This window comes from Acipenser ruthenus, chromosome 36 (assembly GCF_902713425.1).
Source record: "Acipenser ruthenus chromosome 36, fAciRut3.2 maternal haplotype, whole genome shotgun sequence".
Taxonomy (NCBI): domain Eukaryota; kingdom Metazoa; phylum Chordata; class Actinopteri; order Acipenseriformes; family Acipenseridae; genus Acipenser; species Acipenser ruthenus.
The window spans coordinates 7,361,870-7,385,575 of record NC_081224.1 but is presented as its reverse complement, the minus strand read 5'-3'; the positions used below and the strand labels follow the sequence as shown (position 1 = coordinate 7,385,575).

General features: G+C 42.5%; 1 protein-coding gene across 2 annotated transcripts in view; it reads right to left on the bottom strand.

The window, feature by feature from the left end:
* The window catches only part of LOC117402156 (adhesion G protein-coupled receptor E1-like), a 70,960-nt gene extending 57,803 nt beyond the window's left edge, over positions 1-13,157 (bottom strand). Inside the window, exon 1 of one of the 2 annotated variants that reach the window (XM_059008046.1) lies at positions 12,863-13,157. In XM_059008046.1, coding sequence (XP_058864029.1) covers positions 12,863-12,893 — 31 coding nt within the window. In that variant the 5' untranslated portion in view covers positions 12,894-13,157. The remainder of the gene's footprint in view (positions 1-12,862) is intronic. The other variant, XM_059008045.1, reaches the window with a different exon arrangement.
* Between the last annotated feature and the right edge of the window lie 10,549 nt (positions 13,158-23,706).

Here is a 23,706-nt window from a genome sequence, read left to right as displayed (position 1 = left end):
AGCAGATGACCTTATCCAAGGCGACTTACAATTGTTACAAGATGTCACATTATTTTTTATATACAATTACCCATTTATACAGTTGGGTTTTTACTGGAGCAATCTAGGTAAAGTACCTTGCTCAAGGGTACAGCAGCAGTGTCCCCCACCTGGGATTGAACCCACGACTCTCCAGTCAAGAGTCCAGGGCCCTAACCATTACTCCACACTGCTGCTCCTAAATCTAATTAGGAGACTTACCCACTGCTCCTGCCTCCACCTCCAGGGGGAGACTACCCACTGCTCCTACCTCCACCATAAGAGGGAGACTACCTGCCACTCCTGCGTCCATCGCTAGAAGGAGACTACCTGTTGCTCCTGCATCCACCACAAGAGGGAGACTACCCGCTGTTACCACCTCCACCACCGGAGGAAGATTACCTGCATCTTCCGCCTCTACCGCCAGAGGAAGATTACCCGTTGCTTCTGCCTCCACCACCAGAGGAGCTGCTCCTGCCCTGTCCTGCACTGCATAGGGCTGCAAGCCTGCATCGCCCAGGGAGGTCAGCTCACAGTCGCCCGGGGAGTCTTGCTCGCCGTTGCCCAGGGAGGCCAGTTTGTCATCGCCTGGGGATGCCTGCACATCATCGCCCGGGGATGTGTTGTTTCGACAAGAGTCAGTTTCGCTGCCGGAAATTCTGTGGCCGGAGTCCAAGAAAAGGGAGCTGCTGGCTACAGAAAAGTGGGGGGAGGTGAGGATACCTAACCCACCACAGCCCGGACCACCACCCCCTGTGCAACAGCCTGGGGGTTGGATCCCTCAACCTGGGCTCCTAGTCACCCAACCTTCGTGTCTGGACCTATGGTCACTGGGCCTGACTCACAGGTTGCGGCACCACCAGACGACCAACCTTGGCTCGCACCTCTGCCTGGGGCTGCAGCCGACTGCACCTGCCTGCGCTCCCGAAGCCCCATTCACTGCACCTTGGTCACCTGTTGCTGGGTCTCAGTCCCATCTTGAAGGTGTTGGACTGTGGACCAACCCTCCCTCAAGAATGTTAGAAGGACAGTAGGGGACTTGAGGGAGGGCGGTTGTGTTTTAAGGGAGGGGGGATGTGGCCGTTGGGGCCATGTGTGCTGCACACAAGGGGGGGGGGGGGGGGTATATGTGACAGGGCAGGGTCCTGCTTGTAAATATTGTATTACAATTAGGGCTTCTGATTTTCGGGTTTTATTAATTGAATTTTTCGGTGCTTATTTTTAGCTATTTTCGAATTTTATGTAAATCGTTTTTTTCGTGTCTCGTTTTTTTTGTGTGTGTGTCAAAATATGTATAGTACCTCAACAGTACTTGCACACTTAAGTTGTACCTTCTTTCCTTTGCTGTTTTCCACAACGAAATCCCGATGGTCACGAGCACATTCTTCTGGGGTTTTTGTGTGTAGGCATTTTTGTACTTTTCGCCACAATTCTGTTTCAAATCCTCCATGTCTTAACTGTAATACAGCTTTAAATCCCTCTAACAAGCCTTCATCCTGTAATCTTGTTTTAAATCTCGCAAGCGGAGTCTCCAATAGAAATGTAGGAATGTGCTGTCACTCAGTAGTTGGGGCGGGTTTAAAGTATTCAGAACTAATCAATGATAGATACAAGTCAGGAAGGCGGGACATTGCCCAGCAGCACAGGAAATGTATTTATTATTATTTTTGTAGTGGGTTTTATTTTTTTAAATGTGAAAAGGGTAAAGTCAATGTGAATAGATTAACCATTTCCACAGTTTTTCCTATATTTTCCGGTGTTTATTGGCTATCCACGATTTAATTAGTGGTTTGTATGTTGGTGGTGGTTGGCAGGGATGGGGTTAATTTCCTATCCCTGCCAAATACATGTGAGACTGTGGCTGGAGCCTTAATTGAATGATTAATGGTTAATTAAGCTCCAGCCACATGGTATTTGAGAAGGGGAAAATCCTTTGGATGGGAGGAGGGAGTTGGGTAAGTGTACACTGTAAGTGTTTGCTGTTATTATATTGAAACATTGTAGTGAAGGCGAATGCCCAGCCTACAGCTGTCTAGTCTTTTGTTTGAACCTTTATTTTGGCCCTTGAGTCTGTTATTTTGTTTCTGTGTTTGCTCATGGTGTTTTTGACTTGTTTTGTTAACCCTTTTTATTTTGCTCTGTGAACAGTGTTTTTCTTGATTTATTTGTGTAAAATAAATGCACGCCCCAGCACTTAAACCTGCAGTTACTCTCCTACATACCTCCTGACCACCTTAGACACCCGGCTATCCTGTCACAACAACATTCCTGAATTCAGCTATTGCATATGGTTCAGTGCTTCCTAAGCACCTTTTGGCTGCCTCTGAGTTCTATAGTGTACCCAGTACTATAACAGGGTTAGTGAAAACTCCAGAGATTACCACTACTTGGCAGTTTCTCAAGGTTGGCATCATGGCAGGTTGCACCATTTCTACACTGTACTATGGCAATGGAAGTCATTATTAGGGCCTCAAAATGGGTAGTCGGAGGAAAAGATGCAAAGGCTGTGTGACAGGGTAGCGTTGCGGGGCACAGGTGGTATCGGCAGCGACAGAGACTCAGAAACAAGGAAGCTGCAGTTTAAGTGTGACTGCGCATTTTAATACACAAAATAACACAAAGTAAAAACTAAATAAAACAAAAGTTTAAATAAATAACAAAACTGTTCAGGTTGGGCAGAGCCTCCACTGAACTTTATCAAACCAACACTACAGACACTGTTAACTCACCAACTCCCTCCACCAAACAAAGGCCTTTTCTCCTATTTTTATACCATGTGGCTGGAGCCTAATTATCATCAATTCTTCAAATTAGCTCCAGCCACATTCTCATATGTATTTGATGCGCTGGGGAGGCCGCACTTTGGTTGATCCCCGGAGCCAGCATCGCAGCCGTTGTGTGTGCTGATGCGCCAGGGAGGCAAAATAAGCTGATCCCTGGAGCCAGCATTACACTTCAGCCATTAACACCAGACAGAAGGATATCTACATCATCATATGGAAGGAAACGTAAATGGATGGAGATGCATATGGATCACATTAGTTTACTGTAAAGCTACGTCTTAGTTGGTGCTTATCTTGGCGAGAGCCGAGTTCAAATCAGCATGAAGTTTTAACATCTACTCTCGTGTAATGGAAATCATGAAGATCTGGATACGTCCAGTGACTGCTGTGAATAGTGCAGCTGGCAACAAGGGAAAGACCTTGTGACAGCCTGGAGAGACAGCTGACAGGAGGAAAGAGACCCCATTGGGGCTGGTAAGGGTTAGCTACCCTTGTCGGCAGTATCCAGCTCTGTGTTTACAGGATGCTGGAGACACTCGCCCAAGGCTTCTAAGAAATTAAAGAGAAAAATACCCCTAGAGTCTGCGAGAGCGGGGGCGGAAGATGACTCAACGTTGGACAACATGGTTAACGACTTAGGAACGGAAACGGATATGAGTATGGAGAGTACTTCACAAAAGACTAGTTCAAGATCTGCAGTTAACAAAGACATGGAACTCCAGGTTTGTGTCTGCGGCTGGAGCAAGGTGACAACGGTCAGGGGTTTGAAGATTCATCAAGGGAGAATGAAATGCTTGAGGGAGAAGGGACAAGGGCCTCGCATTGATCAGTACTTCTTACGAAGTCAGTCAAGTCAGTCGAATGAAATCCAGCGACAGGAAGCAAACCACAGTTCGCAGGATATCAGCACCCCTGTCATAGATGTGAGGAGGACTTGCATGGACACAGTTAGTGATGAACCTAATGATCCTTGTGAACCCGGTCAGACAAACCAGCATAAGAGAGAAAAGAACCTCAACGGGCACAAGCCTGGAGTTAAATGGCCAAGAGCTTGTGAGAAAACTGCATGGGACACAGTAAACACAGATCTCTGCGTTGCATTGGAAAGATTAAGTGGAACAGTTGAAAAGAAGCTGGATAAATTTGGGGACATCATCTACGCATATGGAAGTGAGAGGTTTGGAGTTGAAAAAAGGAAGGAAAAAGTACAAACTATTCCTGGAAAGTCTAGACGGCAGCAGGAGATTGAACGCTTAGTTAGAGAAAGGAGACAGCTGAGGAACCAATGGAGAAGAGCAGAACAAAGTCAGAAGGAGGGACTCAATCTCTTACAAAGGGTCATAAAAGATAAGCTTGCAACATTGCGCAGAGCTGAGCGCCTACGGAAACGCTACAGAAAGAAGGAGCGTGCGAGAGCTAACTTTTATAAAGACCCATTCAAATTTGTAAAGAAGTTATTCACCAGTGAGAAGAATGGCACACTAAAAGCATCTAAGGTTGAGCTGGAGAGATATTTGGAGGAAACACATACAGATTCAAAAAGGCAGGAGCCTATGTCAATTCCGTCAGACATCCCACCTATCAATCCACCAGAATACCAAATGGAGGACTGTGCACCTAAGTGGAAAGAAATAGAGCAAGCTGTGAAAAAAGCAAGGGCTTCATCATCTCCAGGGCCTAATGGAGTTCCGTACAGAGTGTACAAGAGTGCTTCAGGAGTTCTACGAATTCTGTGGAAATTGATGAAAGTGGCATGGGAAAAACAGGTTGTACCAAGAGCATGGCGCCGAGCAGGTGGAGTCTTTATACCTAAAGAAAAAGATTCTACAAGCATCAGTCAGTTTCGTCCCATTTCCCTATTAAACGTAGAAGGCAAGATTTTCTTCAGCATTATTGCTCAGAGATTGTCAGCTTACCTATTAAAGAACTGCTTCATTGACACTTCAATACAAAAAGCGGGCATTCCAGGTTTCCCAGGTTGCTTAGAACACATCAATGTGATCTGGCAACAAATTCAATCAGCTAAAAAGGAGAGGAAGGAGCTCCATGTGACATTCCTGGATTTGGCTAATGCATATGGTTCAGTGCCACATGAACTACTTTGGGCAGCATTTGATTTTTTCAGTGTACCGATGACAATAACAAATTTAGTGAAAGCCTATTTTGGAGATTTGCAATTCAGTTTTTCAACTTCAGAATTCAGCACTACATGGCAATGCCTAGAGGTTGGAATAATGGCAGGATGCACCATTTCTCCACTGGCTTTTACCATGGCAATGGAAGTAATCATTAGGGCATCAAAATGGGTAGTAGGAGGAGAGCGCTTGGCTTCTGGAATGCGACTACCACCAATTCGAGCATACATGGATGACATGACAACCATGACTACAACAGTAGCCTGCACTAATCGATTATTGGGCAAATTAACCAATAACATTGAATGGGCACGAATGCAATTCAAGCCCACTAAATCAAGGAGCATCTCTATAATTAAAGGCAAAGTAGTAGATAAAACATTCTTCATTAATGGTGAGGCAATACCAACAGTGTCTGAGAAGCCAGTGAAGAGTCTTGGGAGATGGTACGACGGGGATCTAAAGGACACAGTTCGTGTGGGAGAAGTTAGACAACAAGCAGTGGAAGGGTTGAAGAGCATAGACAGCTGCGCTCTACCAGGTAAACTAAAACTCTGGTGCTTTCAGTTTGGTCTACTGCCGAGGTTGCTGTGGCCACTGACTGTGTACGAGGTTTCTTTGATAACAGTAGAGAAGCTGGAAGCTTTAATCAGTTCATACATCAGGAAATGGTTGGGAGTTCCACGCTGCCTCAGCAGAGTGGGACTTTATGGTAAAGGAATACTGCAGCTACCAGTCTCTGCTCTAACCGAGGAGTTTAAGTGCGCCAAGGTCAGACTGGAAATGACATTAGTAGAGTCACGCGATAAATGCGTAAGGGAGGCAGCACCTGTGTTGAAAACTGGAAGAAAGTGGGCGGCAAAGAAAGCTGTGGAAGATGCAAAGGCTGCCCTTCGAATTGGTGATATCATGGGGCAAGTTCAGCATGGAAGAGGGGGTCTTGGTTTCAGTTCAACTCCTCCTACATGGCACAAGGCGGCCCCAGCTCAAAGAAGGAAGCTGGTAGTCAACGAGGTGCAAAAGCAGGAGGAGAGGATGAGGTGTATAAAGGCCATTTCCCAGGCCAAACAGGGAGAATGGATGAGATGGGAGAGTGTGGAACAACGCAAGATTGGCTGGCAAGACCTATGGTCAATGGAACAGAGCAGGATCAGTTTCCTCATCAGGTCAACATATGATGTTCTCCCATCACCACAGAACCTAAACCTCTGGGTTGGAGAGGATCCCTCATGTCCTTTGTGTTCATCACCTGCAACATTAAGGCACATTTTGACAGGATGTAAGGTGGCTCTTAGCCAAGGACGGTTTACTTGGCGCCATGACCAGGTGCTGCGATGTTTGGCCTTAGCATTGGAAGACAAGCGTAACATGACCAATAAGTTGCCACCTGTTCCATCAAAACATTACACACAAAAGACAACATTCCTCCGCCCAGGAGAGCAACCACCAAGAAAAGGTGTTAAAACCAATCCTCGCCCAGGACAACTGGAAGCTGCTAGAGACTGGAATATGCTGGCAGATGTTGGTCAACGGCTTATTTTTCCACCTGAGATTGCCACCACTAACCTTCGACCAGATATTGTCTTGTGGTCTAGATCAGCACGCCTTGTTCACCTGGTAGAGTTAACAGTGCCATGGGAGGACGCTGTAGATGAGGCGTATGAGAGGAAGAAACTGCGGTATGCTCAACTAGCCACTGAAGCGGAACAGCAAGGATGGAGAGTTCGGGTTTACCCAGTGGAAGTGGGTTGTCGAGGATTTGTGGCACACTCTACAACCCGGTTTCTCAGAGACGTCGGATTCAGTGGCCAAGAGTTGCGTCGCACAGTGAAGAACTTATCTGAAGCAGCAGAGAGGAGCAGCAACTGGCTGTGGTTGAGACGGAAAGATTCTGGCTGGGGACAGGTAAGTAAGCTGGGCTGAGTTGAGTGGGGGACGGAGGGGGGTGATTCTGGGACGCCAGAATCACCGTCGAGCCCTCTTGAGGTGTCGTGGGCTAGTCGACGAAACACTGAGGATGGAAGGTGCCCACTTGAAAACCCCAGAGATGTACCCTACTTAGCTCAATCCAGACGGTTGTCATGCTGATGCGCTGGGGAGGCTGCACTTTGGTTGATCCCCGGAGCCAGCATCGCAGCCGTTGTGTGTGCTGATGCGCCAGGGAGGCAAAATAAGCTGATCCCTGGAGCCAGCATTACACTTCAGCCATTAACACCAGACAGAAGGATATCTACATCATCATATGGAAGGAAACGTAAATGGATGGAGATGCATATGGATCACATTAGTTTACTGTAAAGCTACGTCTTAGTTGGTGCTTATCTTGGCGAGAGCCGAGTTCAAATCAGCATGAAGTTTTAACATCTACTCTCGTGTAATGGAAATCTTGTCAGGGATTGGACATGAACCCCATCCCTGCCAACCACCACCAAAACACCACAAAACAATATTATTTACAGGCAGGACCCTGCCGTGCCACAGACTGATTTTCGTCAATGCATAAGATGGGAGAATGTGGAACAGCATAAGATTGGCTGGTGAGATCTGTGGATATCCACATATGTTCTTCCATCACTGCAGAACCTGAATGTGTGGGTAGGAGAGAACTCTGCATGTCCTTGAAGCACATTCTTATAGGATGTAAGGTTGCTCTGAGCCAGGGTCAAAGATATTAGGAAGGATAAAGAAAGAGTATGCTTGTACCACTAGTAGGTGGCTCTCTTGCGCCATGAAATAGGTCAGTCTACATATGTTTCTAATTAAACATTTAGCAATCTGAGAATTTTTAATATATATATATATATATATATATATATATATAATGAACGATTTACCGCTTGTATATCTTATCTTCAGAAAGCATGACGCTTGATAAAAAGCACCATTCCGGCTAAAAGTGAACGTTAATCTACAAATTTATGTCAAGAAAAACACAAGATAAGAAGAGACTCTTTATGACCAAAAGATTAACTAACAAGCCAGAGGTCTTGAGAAAAAATCCTGTCTCAGCTGGATTTTGTACGAACAAAGGGTCAGGCCTAGTTGAATGCAGTTATACTAGCATATATTTGGATTTAAAGCCTAAAAGGGATTCACCAAAATAATATTATAGCAATTGATAAACAGAGGTAAATTAATTGAAAGATTATCTTATAATGAAACAGGTTCAGTGCTAATTGAAACTGTTTATAGTTCATAACAGTTATTTCATAAGATTAATAATATGTTTTAAGTATTTGCTATAATGAGAAAACATATTATTTAAAACTGACAAGTATTATTGCTTGTTCACGACTTTGCTGTAGTGATAAGAAGATTAAAACCTGGAGCAGTATTCGATTTACTTAAATGGGAAAACGGTACAAGTTTATTCTTCTTTCTATTGAACAATAAGACTTCTAGACATTATGATATCCATTGAAGTATAGAAGTTAAAAGGTGTTGTGTTATGTTTTTGTGTTAAGTTTGTAATAATATACTATAATGTACCTTGTTATTAATCCACTATACTATTGTCTAATGATGGTAGATGGATTCCTTATAATGTGGTGATTTGAAACTGCTACAGTGAAACCAGGGCATCTCTTCTTATCTAGAAAGAGGGAATGTCCTTGGGTTCCACTTCAGCAGAGCTGCAAGCCTCATATTATTATTATTATTATTATTATTATTATTTATTTCTTAGCAGACGCCCTTATCCAGGGCGACTTACAATCGTAAGCAAAAACATTTCAAGCGTTACAATACAAGTAATACAATAAGAGCAAGAAATACAATAACTTATATTCAAGCAAAGTACAAGTGTGACATACCACAATTCAATAATACAGCAGGTAATAGTGATAGTTACATCAGGATATGATTAAATAGTGATAGTTACATCAGGATGTGATTAAATACAAAGTACTACAGGTTAAAAACTTGGCAGATTACAGTATTCTGAAGTACAGGATTAAATGCAGGGATAAAGGGATAAAGAGCTGTCATATAGATGGAGTTAGTGGTTTAGTACTGATAAGTAAATGTCTTGATAAGTAAATGACTGATAAGTAAATGTCTTGAAATAATATGCACAACTCATGGCTTAATGGCCAGGTCATATATCTAAAAAAGTGTTTGCACAGACTCTGACCTTGGAAAAAAACAAGAGACTGTGGAAACTGCTAGCAGTAACATATTCCCAGAGAGGTACAGGTCAGAGCCTGGTCAGTGCATCTCTTAATGGATAAATAATTGTAATGAAAACTATTACCACTTAAACTTAGTGAAACTAAATGACTTGAATATTGTATGAGACAAACTTTTGTCAAATACTCTGTTAGACAATGGTATATGGAATCAAAACTGACTCATTAACAAAATGATGAAACAACATGAAGTTAAAAGAAACACATACCTTTAATTTAGCATAATATAATCACTTAGAAGATGATGTCACATATTAAGAACATCTCTCATATATAACACATATAAAATTAGTGTTTTGCATGCAGTAGTATTTTTATATTATATTATAAACCAAGATCCTGGGAACCTTGGTTCACTTAAACTTTTCAGATAAAGGAGGGGCTCGGAGGAAAGCAAAGAAATGAGATCATAAGAGTTGAAACAAATGTGAAGTTTTGAATTTATTGAAGTCCATGACACCTATTAATTCTGAAAAGTTAGTCCGGATCTTTTGAAAACTATTATTTGTAAAAGGGATAAAGAGCTGTCTCACCTGATTAATGATTAGATTTAATTGAGGCGTCCCATGTATTCCAATGAGACGAAAAACCTATTTAACTCCAGAGTAATTTCAATGGAGTACCACACTCATCCCAGACAGGGTAAGGTGGTCCATCTTCTGCAAACCAAAAACACAATTGAACTGATTTAACTCAGTTTAATTTGCCTGGTGAAGACAGTCATATCCTTTTACGATCTATATTAAAGGGTAAGCATTAATCAATTATTATTTTATCTCACATGTATTGCATGTATTGCTATAAGGGACTCACGCTATGTTTAGAAGATAGGAGAACATTTGTTGAATGTGCTGAAAAGAGGCTACTGGGTGTATTTAGTGTCATGGTCGTGGCCAGGCCTGCCGGCTGCACGAATACATAAAGATGTATTAAAGTGTTAACGTTAATATCTGTTAAGACACTGGACTGCCCAGAACGTCTGTCAGCTGGGGATATGAAGTAGCCTGTAGCTACTCAATCCAATATTTAACTGTTAATAAACCGAAGGAGTACTGATCATACTCTGATTCGTAAAACACTTTAGGTACATGAGTCTGTCAATTTCTTGGGTACTATATTGGTCATCCGAATATACTGCGGGTCCAGAGCACGAACTATATCCCGCTAGGAGTAATAACATCTCTGTCCTCCTAACGTCTCCCCTGAGATAAGAGTGTATGCTGAGCAAATAAAAAGAGTATGTAAAGAAATCTGAACACGCGGATTTCGTGACAATGACCAGGTGCTGCGATGCTTGGCATCAACATTGGAGGAACGGTGTAATCAGATCAACAGCTCGCCGCCAGTATCAGCAAAGCTGCACACAGAGAACAACATCCCCCATCCAGGAGAGCGACCAACAGGAAAGGTTATTAGAACTAAGACTCGCCTGGGACAGGAGATTGGAGAACGCAGACAGATGACTACCTTTCGATCTGACATTGTCCTGTGGTCAGTGTCAGAACGCCGTGTTCTCGTGGTTGGTCCACACCACTATTATATCATTTTATCTTGGCGAAAGCCGAGTCCAATATTAGCATGAAGTAGATAACACACAAATTATTGGTAATCGCAATAAGAAAAAGTCAGAATGTTTGTAAATCAGCATAAAAAGGTCAGGGGAAAGCACAATTTAAAGCTAATTTAAAGGAGCCAAAAATGCAGTACAAATGCACTCATAACTTTACAAACTGTTAGTCACATAAATAATGGACTTATTGTAGGTGATGTTACCGTGATCAAAGAAGTCAATAAGATCTTGTAGGTAATGTTTCTCGCCAAAATTAGTTTATTCCACAGAAAGCAGAAGTCTAACAGCATCACGGTACAGTAAACTGTAAACATTACTGGGTGACCCTCAACGGCATTGAAGATCACAAAGGATTTATTTTTACAGTTTAGTTTTATACAGGCAATAAAACAAGCATTCATTAACATACATCCAATCATATACCGCTAACATTCCAGGCTTACCCAATAGTAGCTAACTAATTACCATTTAACCTAAAATCGTCTCTAACAAGTTTACTTTATGAGACCCAGGCAATAAAAATGTGCATAAATATCATATGGGAGATACTGAAATTGAAATTGAATCTATGAAAAAGACCTAGGAGTTTATTATGACTCAGAAATGTCTTCATCTAGACAATATGGGGAAGCTATAAAAAAGGCCAACAAGTTGCTCGGATATATTGTGAAAAGTGTTGAATTCAAATCAAGGGAAGTAATGTTAAAACTTTACAATGCATTAGCAGGACCACATCTAGAAAATTGTGTTTGGTTCTGGTCACCTTGTTACAAAAATGGATATTGCTGCTCTAGAAAGAGTGCAAAGAAGAGTGACCAGAATTATCCCGGGTTTAAAAGGCATGTCGTATGCAGACAGGCTAAAATAATTGAATCTATTCAGTCTTGAACAAAGAAGACTACGCGGTGATATGATTCAAGCATTCAAAATTATAAAATGTATTGACAATGTCGACCCAGGGGACTTTTTCGAGTTGAAAAAAGAAAGAAGGACCAGGGGTCACAAATGGAGATTAGATAAAGGGGCATTCAGAACATAAAATAGGAGGCACTTTTTTAAACAGAGAATTGTGAGGGTCTGGAACCAACTCCCTTGTAATGAATGTTGTTGAAGCTGACATCCTGGGATCCTTCAAGAAGCTACTTGATGAGATTCTGGGCTGAATGGCTTCCTCTCGTTTATAAACTTTCTTGTGTTCTTATGTTCTTAAACCCGGACAACACTGCACCATTGTACACAAATAAATTGTATTTTCACCAGGAGCACAATAACAATCACTCTGGACTTGTGAACGTGTGTCTTTGTGTGTGTTCTGCTGTGTTTCATTAATTACGAACATTGTCTTATTATTTCAGGACTGTAACCTGTTGTTTTGGAACAGTGCAATGCACATTGCTGTGTATTGTCTGGGATTATTCTTTGTGGTCGCCAGACCAGGATTACAATAATAAAACCTGTTTGGATCGTGAACTTTGTTGTCTGTCTTTTGTTTCCTAATCACATCACCACTACACCTGAGCACTGCAAACCACATTGCCACACTTATTACTTATATTGGTTATGAATGGCATAGTGTGATTTCTTACTAGCCAGAGGAACAAAATTCTAAAAACAATGAAGACACACTGCAAGTAGAACTGAACAATGAAGACACATTGCAAGTAGAACTGAACAATGAAGACACACTGCAAGTAGAACTGAACAATGAAGACACACTGCAAGTAGAACTGAACAATGAAGACACACTGCGAGTAGAAATGAACAATGAAGACACACTGCGAGTAGAAATGAACAATGAAGACACACTGCAAGTATAACTGAACAATGAAGACACACTGCAAGTAGATCTGAACAATGAAGACATACTGCAAGTAGAACTGAACAATGTAGACACACTGCAAGTAGAACTGAACAATGAAGACATACTCCAAGTAGAACTGTAAACCCGAACTGTACTGGGACTGGCTGCCAGTGCTTTTCAGCATCAACAGCTGGTGCCCAAGTTTCTTAAATGTTTGTAAAGGAGAGCGGTCCCAGGACGGCTCCCGAGGTTTCACAGTATTTCATCAACGATGCCAGCTGTCCAGTTGCATTCAGTCTGACACACACGGATATAAAAGTTATAGTTAACTAGTATACACACACAGTTTAAAAAGTCTTAAGACTTACCCAGCAGTCGAAGTCTGCAGCTTGTCTTCATGATGCACAATTCCCCTTGCTTCCAGAAAAAACAGTGTTGAAGCAGGGAAATGCACACCCCAGTCCTTTTATCCTTTAATGTTAACCCGTCACAAATTCAGCAGGACCATAAACAATTCCCGTATTCTACAACTACTACAAATAATTACAGACCCCCACTTTGGCACAGTATCACTAACTCACATACAGTCCAATAATGGGTGCTGTCTAGGGTGTTTCCAGTAATATCTCTGAATTCTGCTGAATTCTCAGCGTACTGAAGCTGGTAGGCAGCGTACAGCAGTTATTCAGCAGACACAGCCTTGGGTCCTTTTAAAGGAAACTACTGACAGTGTGAGGCTTTGGGGAAGCTGTCTTCATCATGTAAGAAAAAGCCCAGTCACTATTCAAAGCTATGTCAAATAGCTTGGCTGTACGTCTTCCTCTTATTTAATATATACGTACGTAAGAACATTGCTACCTCACAAGCCCTTACAATATCAGATTTTTAATGAAGGTGCTTCTTTACAATGTTATCAGTGGACAAAAACAGCAACATTTAAGGGGGGGTGGGGAATCACTTTTCTCGCCTGATTTGTTTACATTTTTGTTTTTGCTTCTCTGAGCTAAAATTAAACCCCCTACGCCGCAGACAGTAGCAGGAAGATATTTTTTTTATTTTGCAGTGTCCAGAAAGCTTCAAGGAGGGAGGAAACGTGTGTAGCTGACATTAACCCTTCTTTCACTAATGTTAAATAAACAATTCCAGCACATCTTACCCTGTGTACAGATGTCTCAAACTGAGATGCAATCTCTTATAAAATAAGAGACACCCAACAGATGACCTTGTAGGGTAAGAGATGAACTAAGAAAGGGTTCATATTGTTAATGGGAAACTGAATTTACCAGACATAAGTTGTCTTTATAGGTATATTGAGAATGCTGACTAGGGGTTTTAAATTTCTGGTGAATGTGAAGTGAGAGTACGTCTGTCTGAAAGGGGCCCTCTTTGGTTGACCTCAAGAGCACGCTTCCCGCTTGTTAGCAGAAATACTGCTGTTGAAACAATTATACGAAACGTTTCCTTTGCACCCACTGTCATCAAGTACAGTATTAATTAATCAATAGTGATAAGCCTGCCAGCATTCATTCCAATAAAAATCTCACAATTTAATTAGGTAGCTACATATAAACTGCTGTGTTTTGAAACAATCATTATACCACTTTGCAAGTAAAACTGGTGAAGGGTTCCGACTTGAAAACATACAAAACACTTAACAAATGAAGCTCTAATAAAAATCATGCTTGTATGCTTATGGTTACACAAACTGTGTTACTGCTGTTGGAAAACTGATGCAGACCTAACCTAATACTACTGTCTTAAATTTGAAGTCAAAGTTCAACCACACAAATGCAACACACACACTGTATCAATCAAATGCAGGAGTATTAACACAGTAAAGTTACAGTATCTATAAAAATGCATACTGTCATTCAGAATCAATTTGGAGAGCAAAGCTGTTCATTCAGCTGCAAATCTCAATCTAGCATTATCTTCAACGATGTCCACACATAATAACATCAGATTCGTCACAATTGCATGGTGCTGCTATGATCGGGAAATTGAGCAAAGACTTGAACTTTACCACCACCTGGATAAGGGCGTCTGCTAAGAAATAAATAATAACCACAACAGTGTAGCAGTCAGTGTAGCAAGATTTTTGTGATGCTGTTACTGATAGGCTTCTTAGTAATATGACACATGGTATTTGTGGTTGCATAAAGGGAGTGGTGGGTTTGTTAACATTCTCACAGGATCTTATGGTTTTTTGCTTGTTGTTTGTGCATTAATTCGTAATGTGGACATATTTCAAAGAATATCTTTAGAGACCCCTCTTATTTTTCTGCAGCTTACAAACCTTAATCTTTACATTAATTTACACATTTGGAAAGACACTGAAAGAGATGAGAAATTATAATTTCACATTCTTACATCTTTACAGAATTAAATCCCACAACCCAAGCACTGCCAACAAAGACCACTCTAGTACCAGGTATGTTTTTGTGAATTTCAGGAAAATATTTGACTTTCATTTCAAAATAAAATATTTTAGTAAAATGCCAGCAAACTTGTTTCTATCAGACCGATGGGAACAATACTTTGTGAAATACTGTATGCCCACATGTGGCAGGATGGCTCGCAGTGGTGAGGTGTGGTGACGTCACGGACCAGGAAGTAACTGAAACCAAAACAATGGATGGGCGGGTGAAGCTGCACGCAACGGCAGTCAGCGTATTTAATAAATCAAATAAACAAAACAAAAGATTTAAACAATCAACAAAACACAAAACAAAAAGGCACAAGGGTCAAACGAATAAACAAATACTGTTTAGCAGTAGTTTTTAAATGTCGTTATTCCCCCTCGTTCTCTCTCGCTCTCTCCGCTCCCCGTACTCTCCTCTGTACACTCCACCCCCGCAGCACGGACAGCTGCAGGTTCTTATACTCTGGCCGAGGGGTTAACTAGCTGTTAATTATCTTATTACCCCTCGGCCACAGTCTGCACACGTTTGGTAAGGATGCATGACTGTCAGCTAGTTAAATAATCAGTAGCTGATCAGTCATGCATCCTCACGGGGTTTTAAATTATAAATATAAAAAACAATAACAAAAGACGTGGCGCTTTTAACTGCGCCGCAAACAAAAATACAAATAATAATAAATAAGGGTGGGACACTCCGCCACACCACATTTTTCCGATATTTGCCAAAGAGTAAAACAAATCCTTTATTATTTGTTTGTTTGTTTATTTATTTGACGTACAAATCTCTGGACATTATTTTAATGAGAACTGATACATGAACCACATGTAAGTGTATCTGATGTGGATGCAGACGTTTCAAGCTCCCTGATGTGATCAAGTACAAATCACATTAAGATCTCTTCCGATGCAAAAAAAATGACATTAATAGGAGTCACTGCTGATGAAACAAGAGCTGATTTACAGAAATGGTTTAAACAAGTTCACAGTTACTGAAATCTGTGAGCTGCTTTTCTGGTGATCGCTACATTTTTCAGTTGTCTTTTTCCAATTTGAAGCGCCTTTCGAACGAAGTGTTTCCTCTGCACCCACTGTCATCAAGTACAGTACTGTATTAACTGATCAACATTACTGGAACCAACTCCCCAGTAATGTTGTTGAAGCTGACACCCTGGGATCCTTCAAGAAGCTGCTTGATGAGATTCTGGGATCAATAAGCTACTAACAACCAAACGAGCAAGATGGGTCGAATGGCCTCCTCTGGTTTGTAAACTTTCTTATGTTCTTATGTTCTTATGATAGGCCTGGTAGCATTAATTCCAATTAGAGTCTCATTATTTAATTAGGTAGCTACAAATAAACTGCTATATTTTGAAACAATCATACATTTGGGGGTAAACCGATGAGGGGTTGGCTTGACAATGTACAGAACACTTAAATGAAGCTCTAAAATCACAACTCTGGGTGCACAAACTGTTTTGCTGCTTTTGCTAAACTGATGCTAATATTACTGCCTTCAATTTTAATTCCAGCCACATAAAACTAATTGTATCAATCAAATGCAAAGAGTATTAACACAGTAAAGTTACAATACCTACTGTATAAAAATGCATATCGTTCAGAATCAATTTGAAGAGCAAAGCCTTTCATTCAGCTGCAAATCTCAATCATCTGACATGTCTTCAAACAGGCTTTGCTTTGCACAGTATTATTTGACAGCAGGACACACTGATGGCTTCCTAATAATATGCCAAGTCATATTTGTGGTTGAGTCCATTGCATAAGGGAAGTGTGGAATTGTTAAAAAAAATGGTCTGTAAAATATAATATCTGAAGGAAGAGACTATCAGACCATTATTAGTGGGGCTTGCGAAGCAAGAGTCCCCACTTTAAATCTTCGACATTATTATTATTATTATTATTATTATTATTATTATTATTATTATTATTATTATTATTATTATTTGACACGCTACTCCTCTTACACCGTTTAAGCTACAAACGCCGTTCAAACTTTAAAACGTGTTGACTGGTCTGGAATAGTGTGCTTGTATACAACTTTGTGATATCTTTTATACTTTTTAAACTATTAAGCTTTTTGTCCTTTTTTTGTCCCTCTTCATTCACTTTAATGGGACTTTTTTCAACATTCTAAAGCTCCCCATTGTTTAAAAACTCCCAGACTTCCATCATTCTATTTACTGTAAACGATGTAACTTTTGACACAAATCAGCTACTTTGACCACTTTCCCAACAAATAAGACAAAAAGAGCATATGGAATCTTCCTCTACTTCTCTGCTATTCAAACCTGAAATCAAAACAGAAATAACTTTTACCAATCAAGAGGTACATCTGTTTTAGTAACCGCACCAGCTACATGTTCTCTAACTTGTTATAAACGACTGCTATTTTGACCACTTTCCCAACAAGTTAGACAAATAATTCGAGCAAATGAAATCTTCCTCTACTTCTCAGCTATTCAGATGTGAAATCAAAACAGGAATGGCATCTACAAATCAAGAGGTACAGCTGTTTTAGTAACCGCATCAACTTCTTTCAGGAGGCTACTTCCCACTGTTGAATTAACTGTCATAGAACTTTGAGAAATTTCAAAGTATAGCGCATTCTAAGCATGAGACAATTAGTAAACAATGTGACTTTTGACACAAATCAGCTGCTTTGACCACTTTCCCAATAAAGCAAGCCCCACAACTTTACTTGTAAAGTTACCATCTAGTTAAATTAAATAATGTTGGGTTTTAGAATTAAAAGTTAGGGTAATGTTGCCGCGGGGCCATGAACAATGTGTACCTGACATAGCAGGTGCAATGTGCACATCAGCTGCATGGCATTAGCAAGCTGACACAGCAGGAGAAGCAATGTGTGCATCACCTGCATGGCATTAGCAAGCTGACACAGCAGGAGAAGCAATGAGTGCATCACCTGCATGGCATTTGAAAGCTGATACATCAGAAGAAGCAATGCCACGTGCATCAACTGCATGGCATTAGCAAACCGATGCAGCAGGAGAAGCAATGTGTGCATCACCTGCATGGCATTAGCAAGCTGACACAGCAGGAGAAGCAATGTGTGCATCACCTGCATGGCATTAGCAATCTGACACAGCAGGAGAAGCAATGTGCGCATCACCTGCATGGCATTAGCAAGCTGACACATCAGAAGAAGCAATGCCACGTGCATCAACTGCATGGCATTAGCAAACTGACACAGCAGGAGAAGCAATGTGCGCATCACCTGCATGGCATTAGCAAGCTGACACAGCAGGAGAAGCAATGTGTGCTTCACCTGCATGGCATTAGCAAGCTGACACAGCAGGAGAAGCAATGTGTGCATCACCTGCATGGCATTAGCAAACTGACACAGCAGGAGAAGCAATGTGCGCATCACCTGCATGGCATTAGCAAGCTGACACAGCAGGAGAAGCAATGTGTGCATCACCTGCATGGCATTAGCAATCTGACACAGCAGGAGAAGCAATGTGCGCATCACCTGCATGGCATTAGCAAGCTGACACATCAGAAGAAGCAATGCCACGTGCATCAACTGCATGGCATTAGCAAACTGACACAGCAGGAGAAGCAATGTGCGCATCACCTGCATGGCATTAGCAAGCTGACACAGCAGGAGAAGCAATGTGTGCTTCACCTGCATGGCATTAGCAAGCTGACACAGCAGGAGAAGCAATGTGTGCATCACCTGCATGGCATTAGCAAGCTGACACAGCAGGAGAAGCAATGTGTGCATCACCTGCATGGCATTAGAAAGCTGACATATCAGAAGAAGCAATGCCACGTGCATCAACTGCATGGCATTAGCAAGCTGACACTTCAGGAGAAGCAATGAGTGTATCACCTGCATGGCATTAGCAAGCTGACACAGCAGGAGAAGCAATGTGTGCATCACCTGCATGGCATTAGCAAACCGACACAGCAGAAGAAGCAATGCCACGTGCATCACCTGCATGGCATTAGCAAGCTGACACAGCAGGAGAAGCAATGTGTGCATCACCTGCATGGCATTAGCAAGCTGACACAGCAGGAGAAGCAATGAGTGCATCACCTGCATGGCATTAGCAAGCTGACACTTCAGGAGAAGCAATGAGTGTATCACCTGCATGGCATTAGCAAGCTGACACAGCAGGAGAAGCAATCTGTGCATCACCTGCATGGCATTAGCAAGCTGACAAATCAGAAGAAGCAATGTGTGCATCACCTGCATGGCATTAGCAAACTGACACTTCAGGAGAAGCAATGAGTGTATCACCTGCATGGCATTAGCAAGCTGACACAGCAGGAGAAGCAATGTGTGCATCACCTGCATGGCATTAGCAAACCGACACAGCAGAAGAAGCAATGCCACGTGCATCACCTGCATGGCATTAGCAAGCTGACACAGCAGGAGAAGCAATGTGTGCATCACCTGCATGGCATTAGCAAGCTGACACAGCAGGAGAAGCAATGAGTGCATCACCTGCATGGCATTAGCAAGCTGACACTTCAGGAGAAGCAATGAGTGTATCACCTGCATGGCATTAGCAAGCTGACACAGCAGGAGAAGCAATGTGTGCATCATCTGCATGGCATTAGCAAGCTGACAAATCAGAAGAAGCAATGCCACGTGCATCACCTGCATGGCATTAGCAAGCTGACACAGCAGGAGAAGCAATGTGTGCATCACCTGCATGACATTAGCAAGCTGACACAGCAGGAGAAGCAATGAGTGCATCACCTGCATGGCATTAGCAAGCTGATACATCAGAAGAAGCAATGCCACGTGCATCAACTGCATTGCATTAGCAAACCGACGCAGCAGGAGAAGCAATGTGTGCATCACCTGCATGGCATTAGCAAGCTGACACAGCAGGAGAAGCAATGTGTGCATCACCTGCATGGCATTAGCAAGCTGACACAGCAGGCGAAGCAATGTGTGCATCAACTTGTGCCAAAGTGGTAAGTAGTATGTGCAGGTGCAGGGGTGATGCAGTGCAGTAATGAAACACAGAGAGTTATAATCCAGTTTGCAACATTTTATAATTGTATCCAGGTCTGGTGATCAAATAATAATCCCTGGCAATACACAGCAATGTGTAGAGCACGGAGTAAATAACAACAGGGTTACAGTCCCAAATAATAAACCCGAATATCCGTCCCACAATATACTAGCAGGAATCAAAACAGGAATGGTGTCTACCAATCAAGAGGTACAGCTGTTTTAGTAACCGCATCAACTTCTTTCAGGAGGCTACTTCCCACTGTTGAATTAACTGTCATAGAACTTTGAGAAATTTCAAATTCTAGCACATTCTAAGCATGAGACAATTAGTAAACAATGTGACTTTTGACACAAATCAGCTGCTTTGACCACTTTCCCAATAAAGCAAGCCCCACAACTTTACTTGTAAAGTTACCATCTAGTTAAATTAAATAATGTTGGGTTTTAGAATTAAAAGTTAGAGTAATGTTGCCGCGGGGCCATGAACAATGTGTACCTGACATAGCAGGAGCAATGTGCACATCAGCTGCATGGCATTAGCAAGCTGACACAGCAGGAGAAGCAATCTGTGCATCACCTGCATGGCATTAGCAAGCTGACAAATCAGAAGAAGCAATGTGTGCATCACCTGCATGGCATTAGCAAACCGACACAGCAGAAGAAGCAATGCCACGTGCATCACCTGCATGGCATTAGCAAGCTGACACAGCAGGAGAAGCAATGCTGTGTGCATCAAATGCATAGCATTAGCAAGCTGACACAGCAGGAGAAGCAATGAGTGCATCACCTGCATGGCATTAGAAAGCTGACATATCAGAAGAAGCAATGCCACGTGCATCAACTGCATGGCATTAGCAAGCTGACACTTCAGGAGAAGCAATGAGTGTATCACCTGCATGGCATTAGCAAGCTGACACAGCAGGAGAAGCAATGTGTGCATCACCTGCATGGCATTAGCAAACCGACACAGCAGAAGAAGCAATGCCACGTGCATCACCTGCATGGCATTAGCAAGCTGACACAGCAGGAGAAGCAATGTGTGCATCACCTGCATGGCATTAGCAAGCTGACACAGCAGGAGAAGCAATGAGTGCATCACCTGCATGGCATTAGCAAGCTGACACTTCAGGAGAAGCAATGAGTGTATCACCTGCATGGCATTAGCAAGCTGACACAGCAGGAGAAGCAATGTGTGCATCACCTGCATGGCATTAGCAAGCTGACAAATCAGAAGAAGCAATGCCACGTGCATCACCTGCATGGCATTAGCAAGCTGACACAGCAGGAGAAGCAATGTGTGCATCACCTGCATGACATTAGCAAGCTGACACAGCAGGAGAAGCAATGTGTGCATCACCTGCATGGCATTAGAAAGCTGACATATCAGAAGAAGCAATGCCACATGCATCAACTGCATGGCATTAGCAAACCGACACAGCAGAAGAAGCAATGCCACGTGCATCACCTGCATGGCATTAGCAAGCTGACACAGCAGGAGAAGCAATGCTGTGTGCATCAAATGCATAGCATTAGCAAGCTGACACAGCAGGAGAAGCAATGAGTGCATCACCTGCATGGCATTAGAAAGCTGATACATCAGAAGAAGCAATGCCACGTGCATCAACTGCATGGCATTAGCAAACCGACGCAGCAGGAGAAGCAATGTGTGCATCACCTGCATGGCATTAGCAAGCTGACACTTCAGGAGAAGCAATGTGTGTATCAGCTGCATGGCATTAGCAAGCTGACACAGCAGGAGAAGCAATGTGTGCATCACCTGCATGGCATTAGCAAGCTGACACTTCAGGAGAAGCAATGAGTGCATCACCTGCATGGCATTAGCAAGCTGAAACTTCAGGAGAAGCAATGTGTGCATCACCTGCAAGGCATTAGAAAGCTGATACATCAGAAGAATCAATGCCACGTGCATCAAATGCATAGCAATTAGCAAGCTGACACAGCAGGAGAAGCAATGCTGTGTGCATCAAATGCATAGCATAAGCAAGCTAATACATCAGAAGAAGCAATGCCACGTGCATCAACTGCATGGCATTAGCAAACCGATGCAGCAGGAGAAGCAATGTGTGCATCACCTGCATGGCATTAGCAAGCTGACACTTCTGGAGAAGCAATGAGTGCATCACCTGCATGGCATTAGCAAGCTGACACAGCAGGAGAAGCAATGAGTGCATCACCTGCATGGCATTAGCAAGCTGACACTTCAGGAGAAGCAATGAGTGTATCACCTGCATGGCATTAGCAAGCTGACACAGCAGGAGAAGCAATGTGTGCATCACCTGCATGGCATTAGCAAGCTGACAAATCAGAAGAAGCAATGCCACGTGCATCACCTGCATGGCATTAGCAAGCTGACACAGCAGGAGAAGCAATGTGTGCATCACCTGCATGACATTAGCAAGCTGACACAGCAGGAGAAGCAATGAGTGCATCACCTGCATGGCATTAGCAAGCTGATACATCAGAAGAAGCAATGCCACGTGCATCAACTGCATTGCATTAGCAAACCGACGCAGCAGGAGAAGCAATGTGTGCATCACCTGCATGGCATTAGCAAGCTGACACAGCAGGAGAAGCAATGTGTGCATCACCTAAATGGCATTAGCAAGCTGACACAGCAGGCGAAGCAATGTGTGCATCAACTTGTGCCAAAGTGGTAAGTAGTATGTGCAGGTGCAGGGGTGATGCAGTGCAGTAATGAAACACAGAGAGTTATAATCCAGTTTGCAACATTTTATAATTGTATCCAGGTCTGGTGATCAAATAATAATCCCTGGCAATACACAGCAATGTGTAGAGCACGGAGTAAATAACAACAGGGTTACAGTCCCAAATAATAAACCCAAATATCCGTCCCACAATATACTAGCAGGAATCAAAACAGGAATGGTGTCTACCAATCAAGAGGTACAGCTGTTTTAGTAACCGCATCAACTTCTTTCAGGAGGCTACTTCCCACTGTTGAATTAACTGTCATAGAACTTTGAGAAATTTCAAATTCTAGCACATTCTAAGCATGAGACAATTAGTAAACAATGTGACTTTTGACACAAATCAGCTGCTTTGACCACTTTCCCAATAAAGCAAGCCCCACAACTTTACTTGTAAAGTTACCATCTAGTTAAATTAAATAATGTTGGGTTTTAGAATTAAAAGTTAGAGTAATGTTGCCGCGGGGCCATGAACAATGTGTACCTGACATAGCAGGAGCAATGTGCACATCAGCTGCATGGCATTAGCAAGCTGACACAGCAGGAGAAGCAATCTGTGCATCACCTGCATGGCATTAGCAAGCTGACAAATCAGAAGAAGCAATGTGTGCATCACCTGCATGGCATTAGCAAACTGACACAGCAGGAGAAGCAATGTGTGCATCACCTGCATGGCATTAGCAAGCTGACACAGCAGGAGAAGCAATGTGTGCATCAACTGCATGGCATTAGAAAGCTGACATATCAGAAGAAGCAATGCCACGTGCATCAACTGCATGGCATTAGCAAGCTGACACTTCAGGAGAAGCAATGAGTGTATCACCTGCATGGCATTAGCAAGCTGACACAGCAGGAGAAGCAATGTGTGCATCACCTGCATGGCATTAGCAAACCGACACAGCAGAAGAAGCAATGCCACGTGCATCACCTGCATGGCATTAGCAAGCTGACACAGCAGGAGAAGCAATGTGTGCATCACCTGCATGGCATTAGCAAGCTGACACAGCAGGAGAAGCAATGAGTGCATCACCTGCATGGCATTAGCAAGCT